This window comes from Melanerpes formicivorus, unplaced genomic scaffold (assembly GCF_026170545.1).
Source record: "Melanerpes formicivorus ecotype bairdi unplaced genomic scaffold, bMelFor1.0.p_v2 SCAF_85, whole genome shotgun sequence".
NCBI lineage: Eukaryota > Metazoa > Chordata > Aves > Piciformes > Picidae > Melanerpes > Melanerpes formicivorus.
This window is the reverse complement of record NW_027142437.1, coordinates 2,456,577-2,482,969: the sequence shown is the minus strand read 5'-3', so window position 1 is coordinate 2,482,969 and position 26,393 is coordinate 2,456,577. Positions and strand designations below refer to the sequence as shown.

Sequence of the window (26,393 nt, the reverse complement as noted above, 5' to 3'; positions counted from 1 at the left end):
GCAGAAATTCTTTATAGTGAGGGTGGTGAGACACTGGCACAGGCTGCCCAGGGAGGCTGTGGATTCCTCCTCCCTGGAGCTGTTCAAGGCCAGGCTGGACGAGGTCTTGAGCAACCTGGGCTGGTGGGAAGTGTCCCTGCCCATGGCAGGAGGGGTGGAATGAGATGATCTTTAGGATGCCTTCCAACCCAAACCATTCTATGAGTCTATGATTCTGTGAATGAATGTCCCAAGGCCACCTGAAGGGAAAAAGCCTTGAACCAGCCCTGCCAAGGAGAGCTTCAGCAAGGGCTCTGCAAACACCATTTCAGGAAGACATTTCATTGCAGGTGGTGAGAAATTGAGGGACCTCAACTTATCAATGGACCTTTGCTTATGCAGAGGTGTGCCCCTGACCATTCCTTGCTGCCCAGGTGGGCATTTGGGGTGACTCAGGCTCGCTGCTCTTTCATTCCCGCTCTGGCAATCGGTTTACCACTTCCTATCTTTCAAATTCCTAACTGTAAGATAATTAGACTTCCAAAACTGCTACTCAGGAAGCTGCCCATGGCTCCTAGCAATGTCACAGGCAGCTTGGCCAGCAGCCAGCTTGCCCTGGGAATGATGTAAAATGACATCACCTTGTCTGGGTGCCCACTTACCGATCGCCCTGGCAGCCCGGGCTGCCCAGCGTCGCCTTTCAGTCCCTGGCGGCCCTGGAATGTTCAGACAAGGTTGTTAGAGCTCCTGAATCACAAAACAGACCAGCAAAAGAATTCAGCTCTGTTAAAGGACACAAAATATTCCCTGCAAGATACCTAGAGGTGCTCCTGAGGCCAAGGAGGCCAATGTGCTCTTGTGAAACGTGCTAAGCGCTCTGGTGGCCAACGAGGCCAATGGCAGCCTGGGGTGCATGAGAAGGGCTGTGGTCAGTCTGTCCAGAAGGGTTCTCCTCTCCCTCTCCCTCTCCCTCTCCCTCTCCCTCTCCCTCTCCCTCTCCCTCTCCCTCTCCCTCTCCCTCTCCCTCTCCCTCTCCCTCTCCCTCTCCCTCTCCCTCTCCCTCTCCCTCTCCCTCTCCCTCTCCCCCTTCCCCTCCCCCTCCTCTGCCCTGCTGAGGCCACAGCTGGAATCTTGTGTCCAGCTCTGGGCCCCTCAGGTCAGGAAGGAGCTGAGGGAAGTGCTGGAGAGAGTCCATGGCAGAGGCACAAAGATGCTGCAGGCAGTGGAAGCTCTTCCTTAGGAGGAGAGCCTGAGGGAGCTGAGGGCTCTGGAGCTTGGCTTGGAGGAGCCTGAGAGGTGAGCTCCTGGCTGGGGCTAAAGCTGTGCAGGGGCAGTGGCCAGAGGCTGGAGCCAGGCTCTGCTGGGGGCTGCCCAATGGCAGCAGAAGGGGCAGGGGTGGAAGCTGAGGCAGAGGAAGTGCCATGGGAAGAGGAGGAAGAATTTGTTGGCTGTGAGGGTGAGAGAAGCCTGGCAGAGGCTGCCCAGGGGGGCTGTGGAGTCTTCCTGTGTGGAGCTCTTGCAAGGCCAGCTGGATGTGTTGCTGTGTGAGCTGCTGTGGGTGACCCTGCTGGGGCAGGGGGCTTGGGCTGGCTGAGCTCTGCAGCTCCCTGCCAGCCCCTAACATTCTGTGACTGTGAAATGATGCCCTGGGAACTAAAAGCTATTTTGTATACCCAGATTTAGGGTTTCTCCCACTGCTTCTCTGAGCTTTCCTCTACTGATTTAAGCTCAGAAAATAGAAACAGGGGATGGACACTTACCAAAACCAAAAGCTTTCAGAGCAATATTGCACATTTAATTTGCCTGCCCCACAGTGATTGCTTTGAGTCCTAGATCCTGGAGGCCTAGCAACTCTACAGAAGAGTTGTAAGACTGAAAAGGGAGCAGAACTATGTGAAGAAGAGGAGGCTCAGGGGCGACCTTCTTGCTGTCTACAACTCCCTGAAGGGAGGTTGGAGCCAGGTGGGGGTTGGTCTCTTCTCCCAGGCAAGCAGCACCAGAACAAGAGGACACAGTCTCAGGCTGTGCCAGGGGAGGTTTAGACTGGAGGTGAGGAGAAAGTTCTTCCCAGCAAGAGAGATTGGCCATTGGGATTTGCTGCCCAGGGAGGTGGTGGAGTCCCCATCCTTGGAAGTGTTTAAGAGGAGACTGAATGAGGCACTTGGTGCCATGGTTTAGTTGATTAGATGGTGTTGGGAGATAGGTTGATCTCTGGGTGATCTCTGGATGATCTCTGGATGATCTCTGAGGTCTTTTCCAACCTTACTGAGTCTATGCTTCTATGACTGTATGCATTGTCCCTTCTTCAGCACCCCCATAAGCAAGCACAGGTAACATGCAGGCTGGAAAATGCTATGGTGTTGAAAGAGCCTTGGGTCATAATTCTACCTCACTGCAGGAATAACTACAGACTATTCAGGGAAAACTGAAGACCATGAAGGCAAAGCTGCCCCCCTCTTGCCAAGCCCCCCGTGGGCATGGCCAGCTCTGGGCCCAGGCACGCTGCTGCCCACACGCGGGGCGGATACTCACCGGCTCTCCCGGGATCGACAGCCCATTGGGGCCCTGGGGCCCTGGGGGACCTTGAGGGCCAGGAGGACCAGTCTCACCACGAGGACCAGGTGGCCCCTGAAAGCAGAAAATGCAAACAAGGCTGTGAGTGGCAAGCCTTTCTTAGCTCTGTAGCTGCTGATCCCTTTGGGTTAGAGGCTAAAGGGAAACCAGCAGCCTGGAGGCACATCTAGCCCTTCAGAGCAACTGTGGAAACAGTTCTCCAAGTGAGGTTTCCTTTCTAAGGTGTTCTCTGCCTCAAGCTGGAGGTCTCAGGCCAGTGCACACCCTCTGGGGTTGCTTAGCCTGGAGAGGAGGAGACTCAGGGGTGACCTTATTGCTCTCTACAACTGCCTGAAGGGAGGTTGTAGACAGGCAGAGGTTGGTCTCTTCTCCCAGGCAACCAGCACCAGAACAAGAGGACACAGTCTCAAGCTGTGCCAGGGGAGGTTTAGGCTGGAGGTGAGGAGGAAGTTCTACACAGAGATTGCCCACTGGAATGGCTACCCAAGGAGGTGGTGGAGTCACCACCACCAGAGGTGTTCAGGAGGGGACTTGATGGGGTGCTTGGTGCCATGGGTTAGTTGATTAGGTGATGCTGGATGATAGGTTGGACACAATGATCTTGAAGGTCTCTTCCAACCTGGTCTGGTCTATTCTATTCTATTCTATTCTATTCTATTCTATTCTATTCTGGCAGTGTTAATTGGGAGTGTTGCTGTCATGTGTGTACAGAAGCAAGGATGATCATGCTGCAGGATGGGCGACAACAGCCCTGTGCAGGTCACCTCCTGATGTGCAGCCAGGGCCTTTGAGGCTGTGGAGATGCAGTCTCCAAAGGTAGGCTGCAGATAAAGAACATGTAGGCACATTTCCAAGGGCATTTTTACTCTCCATCTTTTAGCTCAGCCTACAACTAAGCCTTACAGGTTTTCCTACAGGCAAGCAGGTAGCAACATTACAGACACATTGCAGAGATACTTACAGATGCTCCAGTCAAACCCCTTTCACCTCTGGGACCTTTAGCACCTGGGCCACCCTAAAGGGAACATTTGGAAAAGAAAATGTGTTTCACAGAGGGGAAGCAAAGGTACAACATCCTGGTGTGCTTCATGAATCCTCTCTAGCAAACCCTTGACAGGAAAGCTCAGAGTGCTGAAGTGTCCAGGCTCACACTGCCAAAAGGAGCCCTGGGATTAAGGATGCACCAGAAACTCAGGTAAACCACATCAGCTTCAGCTTTGCCACTTCAGTCCAGGACAAATTACTGCAGTTCTTTTGTCTCTGAAGATATAAACTCCTCCAATTTATCTCCATTGAACTCTCTAGTGGACTGCCAGAAAGTCTAACTGGGATTCAGATTCCTCATGCAGCATTTTCAGGAGCTTGAAAGCAGAACTACTGAGCTGAACATAGCTCCCTTGTGCTCCTACCAACTGGTTGGAGTGCATCCATTCTGTAGGTGCCTAACTCTCCATATCATAAAAGAGGGCAACTCTTTTACTTCCCTCTCAGAGCAGAGGTTTTTTACTTGGAGTGAAACCTGGGCTCTGTATTGAGGAAGAAAATTTGCACACTCCACTGAAAAAAAAACCCTGGCACACCAAGGGCAAAGACAGCTGAGACTGGGCCAGGCTCTTCCAACCTATCAGTGAGGAGCTACTGACAGAGATCACGTTGGAGACATGGGAAAGGAATCATAGAAACAAGTAGAGGTGATAGGAGATGCCCAACTGTGCTCCAAACTAAGATGAGAGAGGAAAAGATTGGTATGAGGTTATGGAGGGCTCCAAGGACGCTGAAGGGACTGCAGCACTGCCTGGGGAGGAGAGGCTGAGAGCCCTGGGGCTGTGCAGTCTGCAGAGGAGAAGGCTGAGAGGGATCTGATCAATGGCTATCAATAGCTGAGGGCTGGGGGTCAGGAGGGAGGGGACAGGCTCTGCTCAGCTGCACCCTGGGGTAGGACAAGGAGCAATGGATGGAAACTGCAGCACAGGAGGTTGCAGCTCAGCAGGAGGAGGAACTTCTGCCCTGGGAGGCTCCCAGAGCCCTGGAGCAGGCTGCCCAGAGAGGTTGTGGAGTCTCCTGCTCTGGAGACCTTCAAGCTCCTTCTGGATGTGTTCTGTGTGCCCTGTGCTGGATTCTCTGCTCCTGCTCTGGCAGGGGGTAGACTGGAAGCTCTCTTTAGGTCCCTTCCAACCCCTAACATGCTGTGAACCTGTGTTGGCAGAAACTCCTTCTCTGACCTTTGCTTCACAAAACCAGAGACCAACACAAAACCACATCCATCAATTAAACAAACCCCAAACAAACAAACAAACAAACCCAACAGAACATAAGTCCATTGCAAATAGCTCCTTACAGCTGGTCCAGGAGGTCCTGGAGGTCCCACACTGTCTTGAGTACAGGTGCAAGCATTGGGAAGAGCTGGGCACTTTGCTTCGTCTCTCTGAAAGTTAAATCACAACTGTTACTCTCCCTGCCTCGAACAGGGCTGGGTGCCAGCACACTGCCCCAAAACAATACCAGCAAGAGCTTCTCTTAGCCTGTTTTCAAGTACAAGTAAATCTCACAGCTCAGCAGTGTTCTCCAAGTGTCCTTCAGGACCTTTCACATATTTAGCAACATTTCCCCTGCGTTGTTGCTAACAACAGAGGCACAGGCAACACCAAATTCATGTGCAACTTCTGGAGCTGCTCTCCTATGGAGACAGACTGAGGGAGTTGGGGTTGTGCAGGCTGGAGAGGAGAAGGCTCCCAAGAGACCTAATTGTGGCCTTCCAGGATCTGAAGGGGGCTCCAAGAAAGCTGGGGAGGGACTTTTGAAGGTGTCAGGGAGGGATAGGACTGTGCAGGACCAAAACTAGAAGTGGGTATATTCAGATTGGCTGTGAGGAAGAAGTTGTTCCCCATGAGGGTGGTGAGAGCCTGGCACAGGCTGCCCAGGGAGGTGGTGGAAGCCTCCTGCCTGGAGGTGTTTGCAGCCAGGCTGGAGGTGGCTGTGAGCAACCTGCTGCGGTGTGAGGTGTCCCTGCCCATGGCAGGGGGTTGGGACTGGCTGAGCCTTGAGGTCCCTTCCAGCCCTGACAGCTCTGTGATTCTATGATTCAGTTGCTCTAATAGTTATATCTATTAGACAGCTTGCACTGGCAAAGAATACACTGCTGCTTTTTGAATGTCCATCTAAGAACAGATTAAATCATACTAAAAAAAAAAAGGTATTCCATTCATAATGCCTGGGATCCTCAGTGCCACAGGCTGGACAGATGGGCAGAGTCCAACAGGATGGCATTCAACAAGTCCAAGTGCCAGGTGCTGCACTCTGGCCACAACAACCCCATGCAGAGCTACAGGCTGGGGTCAGAGTGGCTGAGAGCTGCCAGGCAGAAAGGGACCTGGGGGCACTGGTTGACAGCAGCTGAACATGAGCCAGCAGTGTGCCTAGCTGGCCAAGAAGGCCAAGGGCATCCTGGCCTGCATCAGGAACAGTGTGGCCAGCAGGAGCAGGGAGGTCATTCTGCCCTGTGCTCAGCACTGGTTAGGTCAGATGACGCAGTCTCAAGCTGTGCCAGGAGGAGTTTAGGCTGGAGGTGAGGTGAAAGTTATTCCCAGAAGAAGGAATTGGCCACTGGGATGTGCTGCCCAGGGAGGTGGCAGAGTCCCCTTTCCTGGAGGTGTTCAAGAAAGGCTTGGATGTGGCACTTGGAGCCATGGTTTACTTGTCAGGAGGTCTTAGGGGTTAGGTAATAGGTTGGACTTGATCTTTGAAGTCTTTTCCAACCTGGTTGATTGATTCTGTGATTCTCTGATTCCATGATCCCATGATTCTCCACTTACCATAGAGGGAAGATCACAGCATCTGTCTCTGCTGGTCCAAACTGGACTGCACACAATGTCAAAGTTCTGGATTTCTAACTGCAAAAGAGAGGAGGACTCTTGAAAGGCACAGGAGATGTTACTTAGGCAATCTAGAGACGTTAGCAGCAGAAAATGACTCCTCAACCAGTGTGTCCCTGAGGTAGTTAACATCTTTCATATCTTCCCTTTTTATTTCTACTTTTTGACACTGTCAGAAAAAAAAATGATTTAAGCATACTAAAAATATCAAAGCCAAGGCTACAAGGGCTTGGAGCACTGAGGTGTTCTGCTGCTCTGGGGCAAGAGGTAGGCAAGGTGATGCAAGAAATGCCTTTCAGTGCTTAGGAATACTGAACTGTGCTGATGAATTTCTACAGTCATTGGGCTTGGAGCAACGAATGGATTCATGTGTGTGGCTGATTCTACCAATCCCCAATCTCTCAGCTCTTTCCTTACAGGATTACATGGGCTTGCATCAATGAATGGATTCATGTGTGTGGCTTATTCTACCAATCCTCAATCTCTCAGCTCTTTCCTTACAGGATTTCATGGGCTTGCATCAATGAATGGATTCATGTCTGTTGCTTATTTTACCAATCCTCAATCCCTCATCTCTTTCTTTGTCAGATCTCATGGGCTTGCATCAATGAATGGATTCATGTCTGTTGCTTATTTTACCACTCCTTAATCTCTCAACTCTTTCCCTTACAGGACTGGGGAGATTCAGGCTGGAGGGGAGGAGGAAGTTCTTCCCCATGAGAGTGGTGAAGCCCTGGAATGTGTTGTGCAGGGAGGTGGTTGGGGCCCTGTCCCTGGAGGTGTTTAAGGCCAGGCTGGCTGAGGCTCTGGCCAGGCTGATGTAGTGTGGGGTGTCCCTGCCCATGGCAGGGGGGTTGGAACTAGCTGATCCTTGTGGTGCCTCCCAGTCCTCACTGACACTATGATACTATTTCATGGGCTTGCATCAACAAATGGATTCATGTGTGTGGCTTATTCTACCAATCCTCAATCTCTCATCTCTTTCCTTACAGGATTTCATGGGCTTGCATCAATGAATGGATTCATGTGTGTGTCTTATTTAACCAATCCTTAATCTCCCATCTCTTTCTTGGTCAGATCTCATGGGCTTGCATCAATGAACGGATTCATGTCTGTTGCTTACTGTTGCTGATCTCCTGTCGCCTTTCAGAAGCTTCCCAAGTATTTCATAGCCATCAGTGGTGATGTTCCCAGCCTCCTTAATTGGCTTTTCCAGTATTTCACTGCAGTCAATGTAAATCTTTACATTGGATGAAGTCACAACAATATGGACCTGGAAAACACAAAAAGGTTTGGCATCATATTACTTGAATACTTGAACATGATTTCAGTGTTTAGGTGACACTGTTTCACATGCTCCTCCTTCTAATCCTGCTTTGCTTTCAACTGGGGGAAAAATTCACACTCAAGGGAAAGTCTACAACATCAGGAACCTCTTCAAAACAGGCTGAAGGTCACTGGCATGAATACAGAAGCACAGATATGAAGTACAGTGTACTACCCTTGTCCTCAGCACTGGTTAGGCCACCCCTTGAGTGCTGTGTCCAGTTCTGAGTTCCTCAAGAAGGACATTGAGACACTTGAATGTGTCTAGAGAAGGGCAAGGAATCGGGAGGGGTCTGGAGCACAGCCCTGGGAGGAGAGGCTGAGGGAGCTGGGGTTGCTTAGCCTGGAGGAGAGGAGGCTCAGGGGAGACCTTCTTGCTCTCTCCAACTCCCTGAAGGGAGGTTGGAGCCAGGTGAGGGTTGGTCTCTTCTCCCAGGCAACCAGCACCAGACCAAGAGGACACAGTCTCAAGCTGTGCCAGGGGAGGTTTAGGCTGGAGGTGAGGAAGAAATTCTTCCCAGCAAGCGAGATTGGCCATTGGGATGTGCTGCCCAGGGAGGTGGTGGAGTCACCATCCCTGGAGGTGTTCACAAAAGGCTTGGATGTGACACTTGGAGCCATGGTTGAGTTGTCAGGAGGTGTTAGGTGTTAGGTAATAGATTGGACTTGATGATCTGTGAGGTCTTCTCCAACCTGGTTGATTCTATGATTCAATGTAGTAGTTGAACTACAATGCTCCACTGTAAAAACCTTGCCTGGGAATTGCTTTAAATTGCATGAAAATAGAAAGAATTCCTTTAAGATTGCATAAAAATGAAGAGAATTGTCAAGAGGAAGGGAATCTAAGCTCTTCCTGTCCTTTTCTTGCTGGCTGGGACCACACAAGAGGTTTCTGAGTCTATGCCTGCCCACTTGCTAACAGACTCTGCCCGTAGCTCAGAGAGTAGATTGTTTCAGAATCCAAGATCCTGGGTTCAGATTCCACAGATGACTCAGCCAGAGGCTTGAGTTGCACTGAGATACAGGAAGTGAGCAGGGAAATCCTGTCCAGAAAAAGACAAAACAAGGGAAGAAACAAAAGGGAAACTTCCATGAGAGAAATTGGGCTAGAAAAAATGTGCCAAAATAAGGAGAAAGTGGGAGGAAGGGGAAGAGAATAATTACTTGGGAAAAAAAGGGAAATTAGGAGGGAGAAAAGAATCAATTGTAAAAAAGAAGAGTATGTTTGCCAGGAGAGGAGAATGAGATCTGAGTCAGGGCAATCCCAGGCACTGATATAGGCTGGGCAGGGACTGGCTGGAGAGCAGCCCTGGAGAAAAGGACCTGGGGGTGCTGGGGGAGGAGAAGCTCAGCAGGAGCCAGCAGTGAGCACTTGCAGCCCAGAGAGCCAAGCAGAGCCTGGGCTGCAGCAAGAGAAGTGTGGCCAGCAGGGCAGGGAGGGGATTCTGCCCCTCTGCTCCACTCTGCTGAGACCACAGCTGCAGCTCTGGGGCCAGTGCTGGAGCCTCTGTGCCAGGAAGGGTCTGGAGGTGCTGGAAGATGTCCAAAGAAGGGCCACGAGGCAGCCAGCACCAGAACATGAGGACACAGTCTCAAGCTGTGCCAGGGGAAATTTAGGCTTGATCTTAAAAAGAAGTTCTTCCCAGAGAGAGAGATTGGCCATTGGGATGTGCTGCCCAGGGAGGTGGTGGAGTCCCCATCCCTGGAGGTGTTTAGGAAGAGCCTGGCTGAGGCACTTGGTGCCGTGGTTTAGTTGATCAGATGCTGTTGGGTGATAGGTTGGCCTGGATGATCTCTGAGGTCTTTTCCAACCTGGTTCATTCTGTATTCTGTATCAGCAGTAGGGAAGCCTTGATGAATGCATTTCTGTATGCAGCTTCTGTTGCCACAGTATACAACCCCTCAGGAATATTCTGCTGCTTTATGTCTCCTTTAAAACAATTGGCATCAAGTTGAAACAGAGATTCCCTTAAATGTCCTGAGTCAACAAGTGCCTGAAGAGCTTCCTGAGAATTTGTACTTTCTGTCCATCTTAAATATGTTCCCATGTGGATTTGTAACCAAGGCACCAGCTCAGCTTGTCTGAAACTCTTGTAGTATGAAGGGTTTATGGAATAGAATAGAATAGCATAGAATAGCATAGAATAGCATAGAATAGCATAGAATAGCATAGAATAGAATAGAATAGAATAGAATAGAATAGAATAGAATAGAATAGAATAGAATAGAATAGACCAGACCAGGTTGGAAGAGACCTTCAAGGTCATCGTGTCCAACCTATCATCCAACACCACCTAAACAACTAACCCATGGCACCAAGCACCCCAGCAAGTCTCCTCCTGAACACCTCCAGTGATGGTGACTCCACCATCTCCCCAGGCAGCCCATTCCAATGGGCAATCACTCTCTCTGTGTAGAACTTCCTCCTGACCTCCAGCCTAAACCTCCCCTGGCACAGCTTGAGACTGTGTCCTCTTGTTCTGGTGCTGGTTGCCTGGGAGAAGAGACCAACCTCTGCCTGTCCACAACCTCCCTTCAGGTAGTAGTTTATACAATTAGAATTAAGGCTTTTGAAACTGCCCACATTTGGGGGGGGATTGAGTGGACCCTCAGCAAGTTTGCTGATGAGACAAAACTTGGGGGTGGTGGCTGACAGCCCTCAGGCAGTGCTGCCATCTGAGCAGAGCTGGACAGGCTGGGAGCTGCCTGCAGGCAAACCTCCTGGAGTTCAACAAGGACAAGAGCAGGGTCCTGCAGCTGGGCAGGAAGAACAGCAGGCACCAGGACAGGGTAGAGGCTGCCCTGCTGGAGAGCAGCTCCACAGAGAAGGACCTTGGAGTGCTGGGGGGCAGCAAGTTTTGCATGGGACAGCAATGTGCCCTGGGGGCTAAGAGAGCCAAGGGGAGCCTGGGGGGCAGCAAGAAAAGTCTCCAGCAGGTCCAAATGTTAGCAGAAACACTCTCTTCACCAGCATGAAGCATTAGTTCTGAGCACTTCCAGTGCCAGGAGGCACTGAGGTCTTAAGAAAACACATTTTAAGCTGTCTCTCCTGATCCCTCTTAAGATAAAGTTTTGAGGCTGTTCTGATCTGCTGCTAAATGAATCACATCCATGAGCCAAGCAAACTGCTCTCCCAGAGGTACTGCAGCAGACAGATGTGCTCTCACTATCAAATTCCCTGTGGCTAACTACTGCAAAACAGCAATCTAAATGGAAGCCTAACATGGAGCTCTGGGGCCAGTTCTGGAGCCCTTATTACAGGAAGGATCTGGGGGTGCTGGAAGGGGTCCAGAGAAGGGCCACAGGGATGAGCAGAGGGCTGGAGCTGCTCTGCTGTGAGCACAGACTGAGGGAGTTGGGGTTGTGCAGGCTGGAGAGGAGAAGGCTCTGAGGAGACCTAATTGTGGCCTTCCAGGATCTGCAGGGGGCTCCAAGAAAGCTGGGGAGGGACTTTTGAGGGTGTCAGGGAGTGATAGGACTGGGGGGGATGGATCCAAGCTAGGGGAGGGGAGATTGAGATTGGCTGTGAGGAAGAAGTTGTTCCCCATAATGGTGGTGAGAGCCTGGCACAGGTTGCCCAGGGAGGTGGTGGAAGCCTCCTGCCTGGAGGTGTTTAAGGCCAGGGTGGATGTAGCTCTGGGCAACCTGATCTATGCCCATGGCAGGGGGGTTGGAACTAGATGATTCTTGAGGTGCCTTCCAATGCTAACAATCCTTTATGGTAGGAATAAGAAGTCAGTCATCTGTCCCTACCAAAACCTCCAGCTACACATTTAATGACTGTCTCAGGCAGTTAGGATTTTTCCTCTGGGGCTTGCCAGGTTCAATATCTTTCCCCACAGCTATGCAAGGCAAAGGGTGGAAGTGTGCCAAAGTAACTTTCCCTGCACAGCTAGGTGTAGCTCACCATGCTCCATGGACTGAGCCAGCAAGCCCTCGAGTGGAAGCCACAGAAATGTGGGATGCTTGAGAACACCTCTCCTTGCTTGCTGCAGAGTTGTCCTTTCTTTGACACCAGAGGGTAGGAGAACCTGCAGGAGCACCTCTAGAGCTGTGCTAATCTTTACCACCCTTCCTTTATCCACCTTGAAGCTACTGCTACCCTCTAGCAGGAGCTGAGCAGCGGGGCTGATCCAGCAGGGCTGATCCAGCAGGCTTTCCAGCACCCGAGCTGGGGAATCCCATGGTGCTATCATTAACAGCCTGACTCACACAGCAATCTCAGTAATCAGTCTGGAGAGAATCCAAAGGACTCAGCTCAGTTAAGTGGTGAAAAAAATACTATCCCAACTGCAGCTCATTAACCCAAAGGCTGCTCCAGTCAGTAGAAAATCAACTTTTGACTGCTCTCTGGGAAAATTAAAAGGGGAACGACACACTGCAGCAAAGAACTGAAGCAGTTTTGGTTAAGGGTGTCAGGGAGGGAGAGGAGTGGGGGGGATGGAGCAAAAACTAGAAGTGGGGAGATTCAGATTGGATGTCAGGAAGAAGTTCTTCCCCATGAGGGTGGTGAGAGACTGGAACAGGTTTCCACCATGCACCACCTTGCCCAATAATCCATGTCCTGAGGTGCCATGCCTGCATGTTTTTGAGCACCTCCAGGGATGGTGACTCCATCACTTCCCTGGGCAGCCTTGTGGCAGTGCTTGACCACATTCAGCAAGGAAGTTTCCCTAACTTCCAACCTAAACCTCACCTAAAGCAAATTGAAGCCACTTCCTCTCATCCTGTCACTAGTTTCTTGAGAGAAGAGACAATGTGTCCAGAGAAGGGCAATGAGGATGAGCAGAGGGCTGGAGCTGCTCTGCTATGAGGACAGAATGAGGCAGTTGGGGTTGTGCAGTCTGGAGAGAAGGCTCTGAGGAGACCTCATTGTGGCCTTCCAGGATCTGAAGGGGGCTACAAGAAAGCTGGGGAGGGACTTGTGAGGTTGCCAGGGAGGGATAGGAGTGGGGGGGATGGAGCAAAACTAGAAGTGGGGAGATTCAGATTGGCTGTGAGGAAGAAGTTGTTCCCCATGAGGGTGGTGAGAGCCTGGCACAGGCTGCCCAGGGAGGTGGTGGAAGCCTCCTGCCTGGAGGTGTTTGCAGCCAGGCTGGAGGTGGCTGTGAGCAACCTGCTGTGGTGTGAGGTGTCCCTGCCCATGGCAGGGGGGTTGGGACTGGCTGAGCCTTCAGCTCCCTTCCAACCCTGACACTTCTGTGATCCTATGTCTGTCTTAGTCTGAGTGCCCCAGCTCAGCTTCTGATTCAGCTAAGCCCCAAGTCTTGCTGAGTTACCTGTAGAAGCTTTTCTTGTTGCTCTTGATGTCCTTGGGCAGATTCAATTCTATCAGAGCTTTAACTTTCCTAACCTGATCCCTGTCTGCTTGGACAAGGTCTTCATATTCCTCCCAGACTCCCTGTCCTTGCTTCCACCATCTGTAGGCTTCCTTTTTGTGCCTGATTCTATGAAGGAGTCCCAAACTCATTGCAGAGCTTCAGGATCATTTGCAAGTGGTTGTTACTCCTGTACATTGCTTGGCATCACAGGATTGCTTTCTGTTCCTATGTATGAGTGTATTTCACCCCTACAGTTACACCAAATCCTGTGTTTTCATTTCACCCTGAGATTGGTTTGCACCAGGAAAAGAAAATCAATTTGTTCTGCAGTAGCAGAGCTGCTGCCAGTGCTGGGGTTGCAGCTTGCCCCCCATTTCCTCTGGTAAATGAGCAGAGCTTCCCTGTAAGTGCTGCCAAATCATTCTGAATACTGAATACAGAATGAACCAGGTTGGAAAAGACCTCAGAGATCATCCAATTCAACCTATCATGCAACACCATCTAATCAACCAAACCATGGCACCAAGTGCCTCATCCAGGCTCTTCTTAAACACCTCCAGGGATGGTGACTCCACCACCTCCCTGGGCAGCACATCCCAATGGCCAACCTCTCTTGCTGGGAAAAATTTATTCCCCACATCCAGCCTAAAAGTCCTCTGGCACAGCTTGAGACTGTGTCCTCTTGTTCTGGTGCTGGTTGCCTGGGAGAAGAGACCAACCCCCACCTGGCTACAACCTCCCTTCAGGGAGTTGGAGAGAGCAAGAAGGTCTCCCCTGAGCCTTCTCCAGGCTAAGCAACCCCAGCTCCCTCAGCCTCTCCTCACAGGGCTGTGCTCCAGACCCCTCCCCAGCTTTGTTGCCCTTCTCTGGACACCTTCCAGCATCTCAACATCCTTCCTAACCTGAGGGGCCCAGAAGCAGCTTTCTTGTGAAGTCACAGAACATGACAGTGCAGGCAGCAGCTATCTTCCTCTGCTTTCAGCCCAGCAGAGCTAGCTGGACAATGTGGCCTCCAGTATCAGCAGGCTGACAGAGAGGCAAGCCCTTATCAGTATCCTCGAAGGAATGCTGGTAGTGCAGGACAGGGTATCATAAAGAAAACAAATGTTATATTCCAGCCCTATTTAGTCACCAGGAGCAAACTAAGCTAAACAGAAAGGAGATAAAAGGAAAGAGGAGAGTGTGCATGTCCAGCTGAGCAGAAATGCTGGACCTGGGAACTCCTTTTCTCGCCCTGGATCTATATACTTGACACAGAAAGAAAATGGTTGGTTAAATTGTTCTTTATATGTATCTTTATCTGTAGCCTCAGACAAACATTTCCTGGTGACTAGAGGTAAGGGGAATTGTTAGGGTTGGAAGGGACCCCAAGGATCAGGCAGTTCCAACCCCCCTGCCATGGGCAGGGACACCTCACACCACAGCAGGCTGCTCACAGCCACATCCAGCCTGGCATTCAAACCCCCCAGGGATGAGACTTCCACCACCTCCCTGGGCAACCTCCCTGGCTTTCCAGTATCTGAAGGGGGCTGCAAGAAAGCTGGGGAGGGACTTTTGAGGGAGTGATAGGACTGGGGTGGGATGGAGCAAAAGTAGAAGTGGGGAGATTCAGATTGGCTATGAGGAAGAAGTTGTTGCCCAGGAGGGTGGTGAGAGCCTGGCACAGGCTGCCCAGGGAGGTGGTGGAAGCCTCCTGCCTGGAGGTGTTTGCAGCCAGGCTGGAGGTGGCTGTGAGCAACCTGCTGTGGTGTGAGGTGTCCCTGCCCATGGCAGGGGGCTGGGACTGGCTGAGCTTTGAGCTCCCTTCCAGCCCTAACACTTCTATGATTCTCAGTGCTGGATGTAACTGACAGTGACTTGTGCTTGCTTGGCCTTTGCTGTTCAAAGGACAGCACTTCAGAAAGCAACATGTCCTGAACAGGAAAGTAGCAAAATGCAAACAAATCACTCTTGTGTGTGAAAAGGAACAGGAAGATCATGCTAAATAATCCCTTTGGAAGAGGTAAGGGATTAAAATTGCTTGTACCAAAACAATCTCTCTTCTTGCTTCTTGGCTCTGGAAAGATACTAACTTGCTTCTGCTTGATCTTGGCTGCATTGATTTGGCTAAGCCTAATGTCCCTCCGCTCCTTTCTCTTCTCCCTATGTACAGGGGTTCAGGGGGAGGCAGAGAGGGAGAAGCTGGTAGCTTGCCCTGGTCCTTGCCCAGTGCTGTTCTTGTGCTGTTTATCACTTGTAAATCCCTGTAGCTGTTGTAACCCCTGGATATTTTGCACACATCCATTGCATTCCACTGCAGAGTGCAGCTCATTTCCTTACCTTATGGAAGCTTCCATAGAAGATTTTCTTCACTTCATCGTTATCAAAAGTTACAGTCTGGACCTCTCCCCTTGTGTCCTTGTTAAAGAAGGACAGGACCTTGTTGGCAGCTGCAAGGAATGAATGAAAGCAGTAAGTCTCCTTTCCTATGCACTAATGAAGTCACAGCCCTGAAACACAGATTACAATGTGGTCTACCACTGCAGTCTTCCTGACCCATAAGCACACAGATGTATTTTCCTTTGGCTTTAGAGGTGATGGCAAAGTGGAAGCACAGTTGAGACTGAATTAATTTTAGCTGGAAAAAAAAGCCCAACCCAAAATGATCATTATAGAGTCATTCATAGAATTGTTTTGGTTGGAAAATGACCTCTAAGATCTGCTGTGAGGTGGCCCTGCCCATGGCTAGGGATGGGAACTAGATGATCCTTGAGGCACAAGCCTGACCATTCTATGATTCTATCATCAAGCCTAACCATCGACCTAACACCACCATGGCCATTAAGTCATCTCTTAAAGTGCCATGGCCACAGGTTTCTTGAACACCTCCAGGGGTAGAGGGTCCATCACCTCCCTGGGCAGCCTGATCCAATGCCTGACCACTCTTGCAGCAAAGGAATGCTTCCCAATACCCCCTGGCACAATTCCAGGCCATTTCATCTCATCAGAATACAGAATTAACCAGGTTGGAAAGGACCTTTAAGATCCTCCAGTCCAGCCTCACACCCAACACCATCTGATCAACTAAACCATGGCACCAAGAGCCTCATCCAGGCTCTTCTTGAACACCTCCAGTGATGGTGACTCCACCACCTCCCTGGGCAGCACATCCCAATGGCCATTCTCTCTTGCTGGGAAGAACTTCTTCCTTCACATCCAGCCCAAACCTCCCCTGGCACAGCTTGAGACTGTGTCCTCTTGTCCTGGTGCTGGTTGCCTGGGAGAAGAGACCAACCCCCACCTGGCTGCAAACTCCCTTCATCCTATCACTTGATACTAGAGAGAAGAGACCAACCCCCAGCTGACTACAACATCCTTTCAGGTAGTTGCAGAGAGCAATGAGGTCTCCCCTCAGCCTTGTCCTCTCCAGGCTAAATATTCCCAGTTCCCTCAGCCACTCCCTGCGAGACTTCTTCCCTAGGCCCTTTAGCAGCTTTGTTGTCCTTCTTTGTCTCTTAAAACTAAAGGCATGCAGCCAGAATGCCTTGGGTTTGGAAGGGCTTGGGAAGAGAGCATGCAAAGCAACCCAAGAGCCGAATCGTCTGGGCAAGAGGCAGCGGTACTTACGGTCCAGCACAACTCCAACCTGGGGCTTGTAGTCTCTGTCTGTGATCTGCCAGATGGCAAACGGCTCGCTGGGGGTCTCGGGCAGCAGGCGGAACAGGAGGATGATTGTGTAGGCCTGGGGCAGCCCCTCGGGGTGAATCTCCCTGGGGAGGCAACAGGAAGGCATTTCTTTCACCTGGGAGCACAGGAGGGAGCTAGGACCTTCCTCATGTGCTCTTCACGGGAGGGAAGGGGTTGGAAGGGACCTGTGAAGATCATCAAGTCCAACCCTGCTTTAAATCTTAAAGAGCTTGACAGAAGAATGGATTTAAGTATAGAACCTAGAACCAGCTTTTAAATCATTGAACCTTCACTGTCTTGTGGAAGAACTACTTTCTTGGCTTCTACTTTTGGTCTGGGCTTCAACTTTTCACAGGTTCACAGGATGTTAGGGGTTGGAAGGGACCTCTGGAGATCTTCCAGTCCAAGCCCCCTGCCAGAGCAGCAACATGGAATCCAGCACAGGGCACACAGAACACATCCAGACAGTGCTGGGAAGGCTCCAGAGCAGGAGACTCCACAACCTCTCTGGGCAGCCTGCTCCAGGGCTCTGGGAGCCTCCCAGGGCAGAAGTTCCTCCTCCTGCTGAGCTGCAACCTCCTGGGCTGCAGTTTCCATCCATTGCTCCTTGTCCTATCCCAGGGTGCAACTGAGCAGAGGCTGTCCCCTCACTCCTGACCTCAGCTATTGATAGACATTGATCAGATCCCTCTCAGCCTTCTCCTTTCCAGAGCCTGTCCTCTCCCTCTTGACCCCCAGCCCTCAGATATTGATAGACATTGATCAGACCCCTTCTCAGCTCCAAGGCTCTCAGCCTCCTCTCATAGGGCAGTGCTCCAGTCCCTTAATCATCCTGGTAGTCCCTTGACCATCCTGATGGTCCCTTGACCATCTTGGTAGTCCCTTAATCAAGCCTCACCCTCTTGTTCAAAGATAAGACATGAGAGCAACAGAGCAACTACAGCACTTAAAGGAGCTGAAGCATTTCAACTCCTCTCTCACACAGCAAATGACTTTGTGATAAAACACCCTGTGTGCTTTGTTAAGATGAACTCCCAGCCTGCCTTGGTCCAGGCACTGTGGTTGTGCAGGGAGCCAGAATATGACCAAAAGCTCTTGGAGATGTATTTTTGTGGCAAGGTTCTGTACAAACTCCACATATTTACAATTCCTTGATGACAGCTACAGAAAAAAAGGACCACAGCTTGTCTTTTCATCTGGCCTGTTTTAAACAGGGAAGAGAAGAGAGCAGTTAACTATTGCTGCCCTTCAGGCACCAAGAGAGTGAGGGAGGCATTGAACATGTTCTCTGCAACTGGTGAGGTATTTGTGCTCCACTTCCTTCATCAGTGCCTGAGGAATGGAATGGAATGGAATGGAATGGAATGGAATGGAATGGAATGGAATGGAATGGAATGGAATGGCATGGAGCAGGTTGGAAAAGACCTTCAAGATCATCCAGTCCAATCTATCACCCAACACCATCTAATCAGCTAAACCATGGCACTAAGTGCCTCAGCCAGGCTCTTCTCAAACACCTCCAGGGATGGTGACTCCACCACCTCCCTGGGCAGCACATCCCAATGGCCAATCTCTTTCCAGGAAGAACTTTTTCCTCCCATCCAGCCTAAACCTCCCCTGGCACAGCTTCAGACTGTGTCCTCTTGTTCTGGTGCTGCTTGCCTGGGAGAAGAGACCAACCCCCACCTGGCTACAACCTCCCTTCAGGGAGTTGGAGAGAGCAAGAAGGTCTCCCCTGAGCCTCCTCTTCTCCAGGCTAAGCAACCCCAGCTCCCTCAGCCTCTCCTCCCAGGGCTGTGCTCCAGACCCCTCCCCAGCTCTGTTGCCCTTCTCTGGACACCTACCAGCGTCTCAACATCTTTCCTAAACCGAGGAGCCCAGAACTGGGCACTTAAGTTTGTGATGTTGAACAAAAACAGAGCAAAGGAAGCCAAAGGTAAAGCAGAGCATGCAGTAAATGGCCCCCAGCATTTTCTGAAGGTGAAGGGACACAATGACAGGAGGGAAGTGTAGGAAAGGTGGCAGCTTCTGCTTCTCCTTAAACATTATCACAGGCTCACAGAATGTTAGGGGTTGGAAGAGACCTCTGGAGAACCTCAAGTCCAACTCTTCTGCCAGAGCAGAGCAGAGAATCCAGCACAGGTCACACAGAACACATCCAGATAGGGCTGGACAATCTCCAGAGCAGGAGACTCCACAACCTCTCTGGGCAGCCTGCTCCAGGGCTCTGGGAGCCTCACAGTGAAGAAGTTCTTCCTCAAGTTGAAGTAAAACCTCCTGTGCTGCAGTTTCCATCCATTGCCTCTTGTTCTGTCACAGGGCACAAGTGAGCAGAGGCAGTCCCTGTCCCTTCCTTCCTGACTCCCAGCCCTCAGCTACTGATAGCCATTGATCAGATCCCTCTCAGTGTTTTCCTCCCTAGTCTAGGCAGTCCCAGGGCTCTCAGCCTCTCCTCCCCAGGCAGTGCTGCAGTCCCTTCAGCAGCCTTGCAGCCTCCCTTGGCCTCTCTCCAGCAGATCCCTGTCCCTCCTGAGCTGGGCAGCCCAGAGCTGGCTGCAATATTCCAGGTGAGGTCTCATCAGGGCAGAGTAGAGGGGGAGGAGAACCTCCCTAGCTCTGCTGGCCACACTCCTCTGAATGCAGCCCAGGATCCCCTTGGCTCTCTTGGCCCCCAGGGCACATTGCTGTCCCATGCAGACCTTGCTGCCCCCCAGCACTCCCAGCTCCTTCTCCTTGGGGCTGCTCTCCAGCAGATCACCTCCCAGCTGTGCTGCTGCAGTTTTTCCTTCCTTCCCAGGTGCAGGACTCTGCTCTCATCCTTGTTGAGCCTCATTAGGTTCCTCTGTGCCCAGCTCTCAGTCTGCCCAAGTCAGGCTGAATGGCCAAGTATAATGGAACAGGGAAAGGGCTTGGGCTCCATGAACACAAGCCCTGAAGCTTGCAGATTAACAGAGAAGCTGCTCTGCAACTCAGGCAAAGGTTACCCAGCCACACAGCTCTAGACACTGCAATAACAGCCCTATCACTAAGTCAACATTGTCACACACCCCAGGGCAGGAATGAAAACATCCAAGCAGATACAGCAACATTATTTATAAACAAGATACCAAGCCAGGGCAGATATGGAAAGAGCTCTGCCACCAGCACCAGGATGCTTTTAGTGCTTTGCTGACTCAGCCTAAAGTGAGCTTTATTTTCTGGCTTCCCACGAAAAAGAAGTGCCCAGAACTCCCTGGCACGTTTCAGTCTGCCTCTGAGCAGCTAGCAGGCTGCTTCACAGCATTCTTTGAGGAAGGAAAGAAATAGGAAGGCAGTCTCTTCATGCTCTCCTTAGCCTTTCATCCTGCTAAATGTAAGGTATGTCATAATGCAAGAGGGATTAGCTGCACTACCCTTAACCATAGAACTCCAGGATGTCAAAGACCTTCTCTGGACACCTTCAAGTCTCTCAATATCCTTCCTAAACTGAAGAGCCCAGAACTGGACACAGGACTCAAGGTGTGGCCTAACCAGTGCTGAGCACAGGGCAGAATGACCTCCCTGCTCCTGCTGGCCACACTGTTCCTGATGCAGGCCAGGATGCCCTTGGCCTTGGCCACCTGGGCACACTGCTGGCTCATGTTCAGCTGATCTCAACCAGTCCCCCCAGGTCCCTTTCTGCCTGGCTGCTCTCAGCCACTCTGACCCCAGCTTGTAGCACTGCCTGGGGTTGTTGTGGTCAAAGTGCAGCACTCAGCACTTGGACTTGTTGAATGCCATCATCACCTAGCTCCTGTGATTTCATCTTCCCTAAACCAGGCAGGACTGCAGGAGGCTTCAGAGGTTTGTATGGGAGGAAGATTAGATTTCTCTAAGCAGCTCCTCTGACTCTATTGAAAGTTACTTAAACTGGTGGGAGAGGAACAGATGCCAGCAGTCCAAGAGGTATCATTCCCCCTCTTCACAAAACTGCCAACTAAGGCCTTTGGGGTCCTTGTGAAAAAATATTGGCAAGAATGACTGCATATTACCCCTCCAGCAGCAGGCTCTAGGATCCCAGGCCCCTGAAAGCTCCACTCCATTTGCCAAATGTGACAAACCAAGCTGAGGAGAAACTACCCTGAATCAGTGGTATCAATGTGCAGCCTACTGCAGCTTGAGTGGTGCTTCCCCTGCAACAACTGTGTCCAGCTCTGGAGCCTCTGTGCCAGGAAGGATCTGGAGGTGCTGGAAGGTGTCCAGAGAAGGGCCAGGAGGAGGAGCAGAGGGCTGGAGCTGCTCTGCTGTGAGCACAGACTGAGGGAGCTGGGGTTGTGCAGGCTGGAGAGGAGAAGGCTCCCAGGAGACCTCATTGTGGCCTTCCAGGAGCTGCAGGGGGCTTCAAGAAAGCTGGGGAGGGACTTGTGAGGGTGTCAGGGAGGGATAGGACTGGGGAGGATGGAGCAAAACTAGAAGTGGGGAGATTGAGATTGGCTGTGAGGAAGAAGTTGTTGCCCAGGAGGGTGGTGAGAGCCTGGCACAGGTTGCCCAGGGAGGTGGTGGAAGCCTCCTGCCTGGAGGTGTTTGCAGCCAGGCTGGAGGTGGCTGTGAGCAACCTGCTGTGGTGTGAGGTGTCCCTGCCCATGGCTGGGGGGTTGGAGCTGGCTGAGCCTTGAGGAGCCTTCCAGCCCTGACAATTCTATGATTCTAACTCCCACTTTGCTGCAAACTTCTTTTAGCTAGTTGCAGAGAACAATGAGGTCTGCCCTCAGCCTCCTCTTCTCCAGACTAAAGCAGCCCAGGTCCCTCATCTGACTGTTGCAGGTTTGCTTACCGTATTGGCTGGCTGACAAAGGCATTTTTGTGGAGTTTATAGGCTACATAGCTTGGGAAAGAGCCTGATTCCAGTGACACTCCTTGGACAGAAGCAAAATGCTTCTCTGTGAGATTGTAAGATTCCAGCATCTTGAAACCTGTAAATCCAGAGAGGACACAGTCAATAAAAACACAGCAGGGAAGGCAAAGAAACAAATTAGTCTAGTCCAAAGTACAGTCCTTACCAGGTGAAGTGTATCCCTCCAAGTAAATGAGAGGACAAGCTGAAAGACATGAAACAACCCATCAGTCAAAACTGCAATAGGAGATCAGAGTCACAGAATTGTCAAGGTTGGAAGGGACCTCAAGGCTCAGCCAGTTCCAACCCCCTGCCATGGGCAGGGACACCTCACACCACAGCAGGTTGCTCACAGCCACCTCCAGCCTGGCTGCAAACACCTCCAGGCAGGAGGCTTCCACCACCTCCCTGGGCAGCCTGTGCCAGGCTCTCACCACCCTCATGGGGAACAACTTCTTCCTCACAGCCAATCTCAATCTAACCACTTCTAGTTTTGCTCTGTTCCCCCCAGTCCTTACCTAACACCCTCACAAGTCCCTCCCCAGCTTTCTTGGAGCCCCCTGCAGGTCCTGGAAGGCCACAATGAGGTCTCCTCAGAGCCTTCTCCTCTCCAGCCTGCACAACCCCAACTCCCTCAGTCTGTGCTCACAGCAGAGCAGCTCCAGCCCTCTGCTCCTCCTCCTGGCCCTGCTCTGGACACCTTCCAGCACCTCCAGATCCTTCCTGGCACAGAGGCTCCAGAGCTGGCCCCAGAGCTCCAGCTGTGGTCTCAGCAGAGCAGAGCAGAGGGGCAGAATCACTTCTCTCACTCTGCTGGCTCTGCTTCTCTTGCTGCAGCTCAGGATGTGATTGAACCTGATCAACTCAACCATGGCACCAAGTGCCTCATCCAGGCTCTTCCTAAACACCTCCAGGGATGGTGACTCCACCACCTCCCTGAGCAGCACATTCCAATGGCCAATCTCTCTTTCTATGAAGAACATCTTCCTCACATCCATCCTGAACCTCCCCTGGCACAGCTTGAGACTGTGTCCTCTTGTTCTGGTGCTGCTTGCCTGGGAGAAGAGACCAACCCCCAGCTGGCTACAGCCTCCCTTCAGGCAGTTGTTAGAGAGCAGTAAGGCCTCCCCTGAGCCTCCTCTTCTCCAGGCTCAGCACCCCCAGCTCAGTGACACAGTCTTTCCAGGAATATCTAAGGCATGAGTCAGGCTGTGAAATAGCTGTCAGATTAGGAAGGGAAAACTGCAGATTTATGTTGCCCCTCAGGAGGCAGTGGCTGAGGCAGGCAGGGAGGGCACAGTCCCACATCACAGGCCTGGGAATTCCTCGTTTTTCCATACAAGGATTCCAGGGGAGTAAACAACAGAACTTGATTTAGACAGCTCCAAAACAGCATCACACACTCGAGCTGCACCTCTTTAGCACCCCTAGAACCTTGGACCAGGGATAAGTTGAAGACCTGCTGCGTCTGGAGTTCACATTTGGCATGCTGGTGGACAGCAACTTGGCCATGAGAGAACAATGTGCCTTTGTGGCCAAGAGGGCAAAGAGGCTCACAGGATGTTAGGGATTGGAAGGGACCTTTGAAGATCATCAAGTCCAACCCCCCTGCCAGAGCAGGAGCATAGGATCCAGCACAAGTTACACAGGAACACATCCAGATGGGTCTTGAAAGTCTCCAGAGAAGGCTTGGAGACTCCTGTGACCAAGAGGGCAAATAGTCTCCTGGGATGCATTAAGACCAGCAGGTTGAAGGAGATTAGGCAACCTGTGACAGAACAAGAGGACACAGTCTCAAGCTGTGCCAAGGGAAGGTTTGGGCTGGAGGTTAGGAAGAAGTTCTTCCCAGAAAGAGAGATTGGCCATTGGGATGTGCTGCCCAGGGAGGTGGTGGAGTCACCATCACTGAAGGTGTTTAAGAAGAGCCTGGATGAGGCACTTGGTGCCTGGTTGAGTTGATCAGATGGTGTTGGGTGATAGGTTGGACTGGATGATCTTGAAGGTCTTTTCCAGCCTGGTTAATTCTGTATTCTGACTCTCCTGCCCCTCTGCTCTGGTGAGGCCTCATCTGGAGCACTGTGTCCAGTTCTGGGCTCCCCAGCTCAAGAGAGAGAAGGAACTCTTTGCAGTGTCCACCTTCCTGCTCCTCTCTGGTACTCCGAGGACTTCCCGCTCCATGGCTAAGGCGTCCAGTCTTAAACCAACAGCAACAACCCACATAGGACCCCAGGGCATCAACCTGGGAGATGGAAAAATGATGTCTTCTACTCACTTGAGGTAGCTGTCTCACACACAAAGGTGACAAGGTTATCTTGGATCTTTTCAAAGGCATCGAAGTCATCGACAATGAAGACATGCCGCTCGCTGGGCTTGCTGGCGATCTTCGCCAGCTCGTTGTAGTCCACATCAGCCACACCAACCACAAAGACACTGAAGCCTGCAAGAAAGAACACTTGTTACTTGAAATGAAGTGAGCTTACATTACCATTTTGGGGCTCAATATTTCACAAATCATCTCTGTCATTGATTCCCCTGGTTCTACCTAGCCTTTTACCTGGCCTTCATTAGGATTCCCCTGGTTCTACATAGCCTTTTACCTGGCCTTCGTTAGGATTCCTTTGGTTCTATTGAGGGAGGTGATTCTCCCCCTCTGCTCCACTCTGCTGAGACCACAGCTGGAGCTCTGGGGCCAGCTCTGGAGCCTCTGTGCCAGGAAGGATCTGGAGGTGCTGGAAGGTGTCCAGAGAAGGGCCACAAGGATAAGCAGAGGGCTGGAGCTCCTCTGCTATGAGGACAGAATGAGGGAGTTGGGGTTGTGCAGGCTGGAGAGGAGAAGGCTCCCAGGAAACCTCATTGTGGCATTCCAGGATCTGCAGGGGGCTGCAAGAAAGCTGGGGAGGGACTTGTGAGGGTGTCAGGGAGGGATAGGACTGGGGGGGATGGAGCAAAACTAGAAGTGGGGAGATTGAGATTGGCTGTGAGGAAGAAGTTGTTCCCCATGAGGGTGGTGAGAGCCTGGCACAGGTTGCCCAGGGAGGTGGTGGAAGCCTCCTGCCTGGAGGTTTTGAAGGCCATTCTGGCTGTGGCTGTGAGCAACCTGCTGCAGTGTGAGGTGTCCCTGCCCATGGCTGGGGGGTTGGAACTGGCTGAGCCTTGAGGTCCCTTCCAACCCTGACACTTCTACAATTCTGTGAAGGCATCTCCTAGACATCAAGACAAGGAGTTTCAAAGGGATCCCTTGCAGTAGCATCAGAGTAAGATCCCTTCCAAGCCTGACAGGTCTATGATTCTAGCTAGCCTTTTGTCTGGCTTTCAATAGGAGCACACCTTCTGGATATCTTTTTCACCCTGTCAAAGCTCAGGAGGGATTAAGACACTGTTGCATTTTGCTCTCACCAGTTTCTCCTTCCTCCACTGATTTGTGCTGGGCATTATGGGACCTCCCACAGCCTTGGCTACATGATCCCACTCACTATTCCATACAGGATGTACCAGGTAAAACACAAAGCTCAAGAGCAATGAAGGAGTCACTTCAAGCTCAGATCCTCTGGGTTGTACCAGGTAAAACACAAAGCTCAAGAGCAATGAAGAAGTCACTTCAAGCCCAGATCCTCTGGGTTGTACCAGGTAAAACACAAAGCTCCAGAGCAATGAAGGAGTCACTTCAAGCTCAGATCCTCTGGGTTGTACCAGGTAAAACACAAAGCTCCAGAGCAATGAAGGAGTCACTTCAAGCCCAGATCCTCTGGATGTACCAGGTAAAACACAAAGCTCAAAAGCCAAGCCCATTGCATCCAAAGCATTAGAATGGAGCACAGCAGTCCCTGGGGACCACACAACAAGGAGAGAAAAAACACAACCAGAAGCCATGTCTGGGAAGTTAAATGCATGAGGAATGACTTCAAGCCTTGGGAAGCCACATCCTCCCCTGGGGAGGAGGCTAGAGCAAGAGGAAGTGAGCCTGGGCCACAGAAACTAAACTCTCTCAATAGTTTTGAGCTTTTCCCAAAACTCTCAGAGTAAGTCCCTGAGCCCATAAAAGATCAAAGGATTCTCAGATAATTGAAGCAGACTCCTCATCCCTGGCAACACTCTGTAGTACGTGCTTAGCACAGAAGGCAATGGGAGTCAGGTCCTGCAGCTTGCTTACCAGAGTGCTGGATGACTGTTGCTGCCTTCCTCACCTCGTCCTGGGACCGACCGTCTGTGACAACCACCAGGACCTTGGGCACGCCTCTCCTCATGCCACTCTCCCAAGTCAAAACCTTCTCTTTGATGAAGGTCAGGGCTTTGCCTGCAAAGGGCACAGTTGGGCAAGGAGTCAGTTCTATCAGCCACGGGAGAAGAGATCCCTTACTTAACTCTGAGAGGGTAACAGCCACACAGCGTGAGGAGTCTCAGGAGAGGAGACTCAGGAGAGGAGACTCAGGAGAGGAGAGGAGACTCAGGAGACTCAGGAGAGCAGAGGAGACTCAGGATAGGAGAGGAGACTCAGGAGAGGAGACTCAGGAGAGGAGAGAGGAGAGGAGAGGAGACTCAGGAGAGGAGACTCAGGAGACTCAGGAGAGGAGACTCAGGAGAGGAGAGGAGACTCAGGAGAGGAGACTCAGGAGAGGAGACTCAGGAGAGGAGAGGAGACTCAGGAGAGGAGACTCAGGAGAGGAGACTCAGGAGAGGAGACTCAGGAGAGGAGACTCAGGAGAGGAGAGGAGACTCAGGAGAGGAGAGGAGACTCAGGAGAGGAGACTCAGGAGAGGAGAGGAGACTCAGGAGAGGAGAGGAGACTCAGGAGAGGAGACTCAG

The 26,393-nt window shown here is 51.4% G+C and overlaps 1 protein-coding gene across 1 annotated transcript in view; it reads right to left on the bottom strand.

Annotated features, from left to right (window-relative positions):
• COL12A1 (collagen type XII alpha 1 chain) overlaps positions 1-26,393 on the bottom strand; it is a 152,796-nt gene that overhangs the window by 24,917 nt on the left and 101,486 nt on the right. Inside the window, 12 exon segments of the mRNA XM_068165187.1 lie at positions 642-695; positions 2,512-2,607; positions 3,515-3,568; positions 4,892-4,978; positions 6,366-6,443; positions 7,549-7,698; positions 15,392-15,501; positions 16,679-16,821; positions 21,531-21,669; positions 21,757-21,795; positions 23,863-24,027; positions 25,741-25,884. Coding sequence (XP_068021288.1) covers positions 642-695; positions 2,512-2,607; positions 3,515-3,568; positions 4,892-4,978; positions 6,366-6,443; positions 7,549-7,698; positions 15,392-15,501; positions 16,679-16,821; positions 21,531-21,669; positions 21,757-21,795; positions 23,863-24,027; positions 25,741-25,884 — 1,259 coding nt within the window.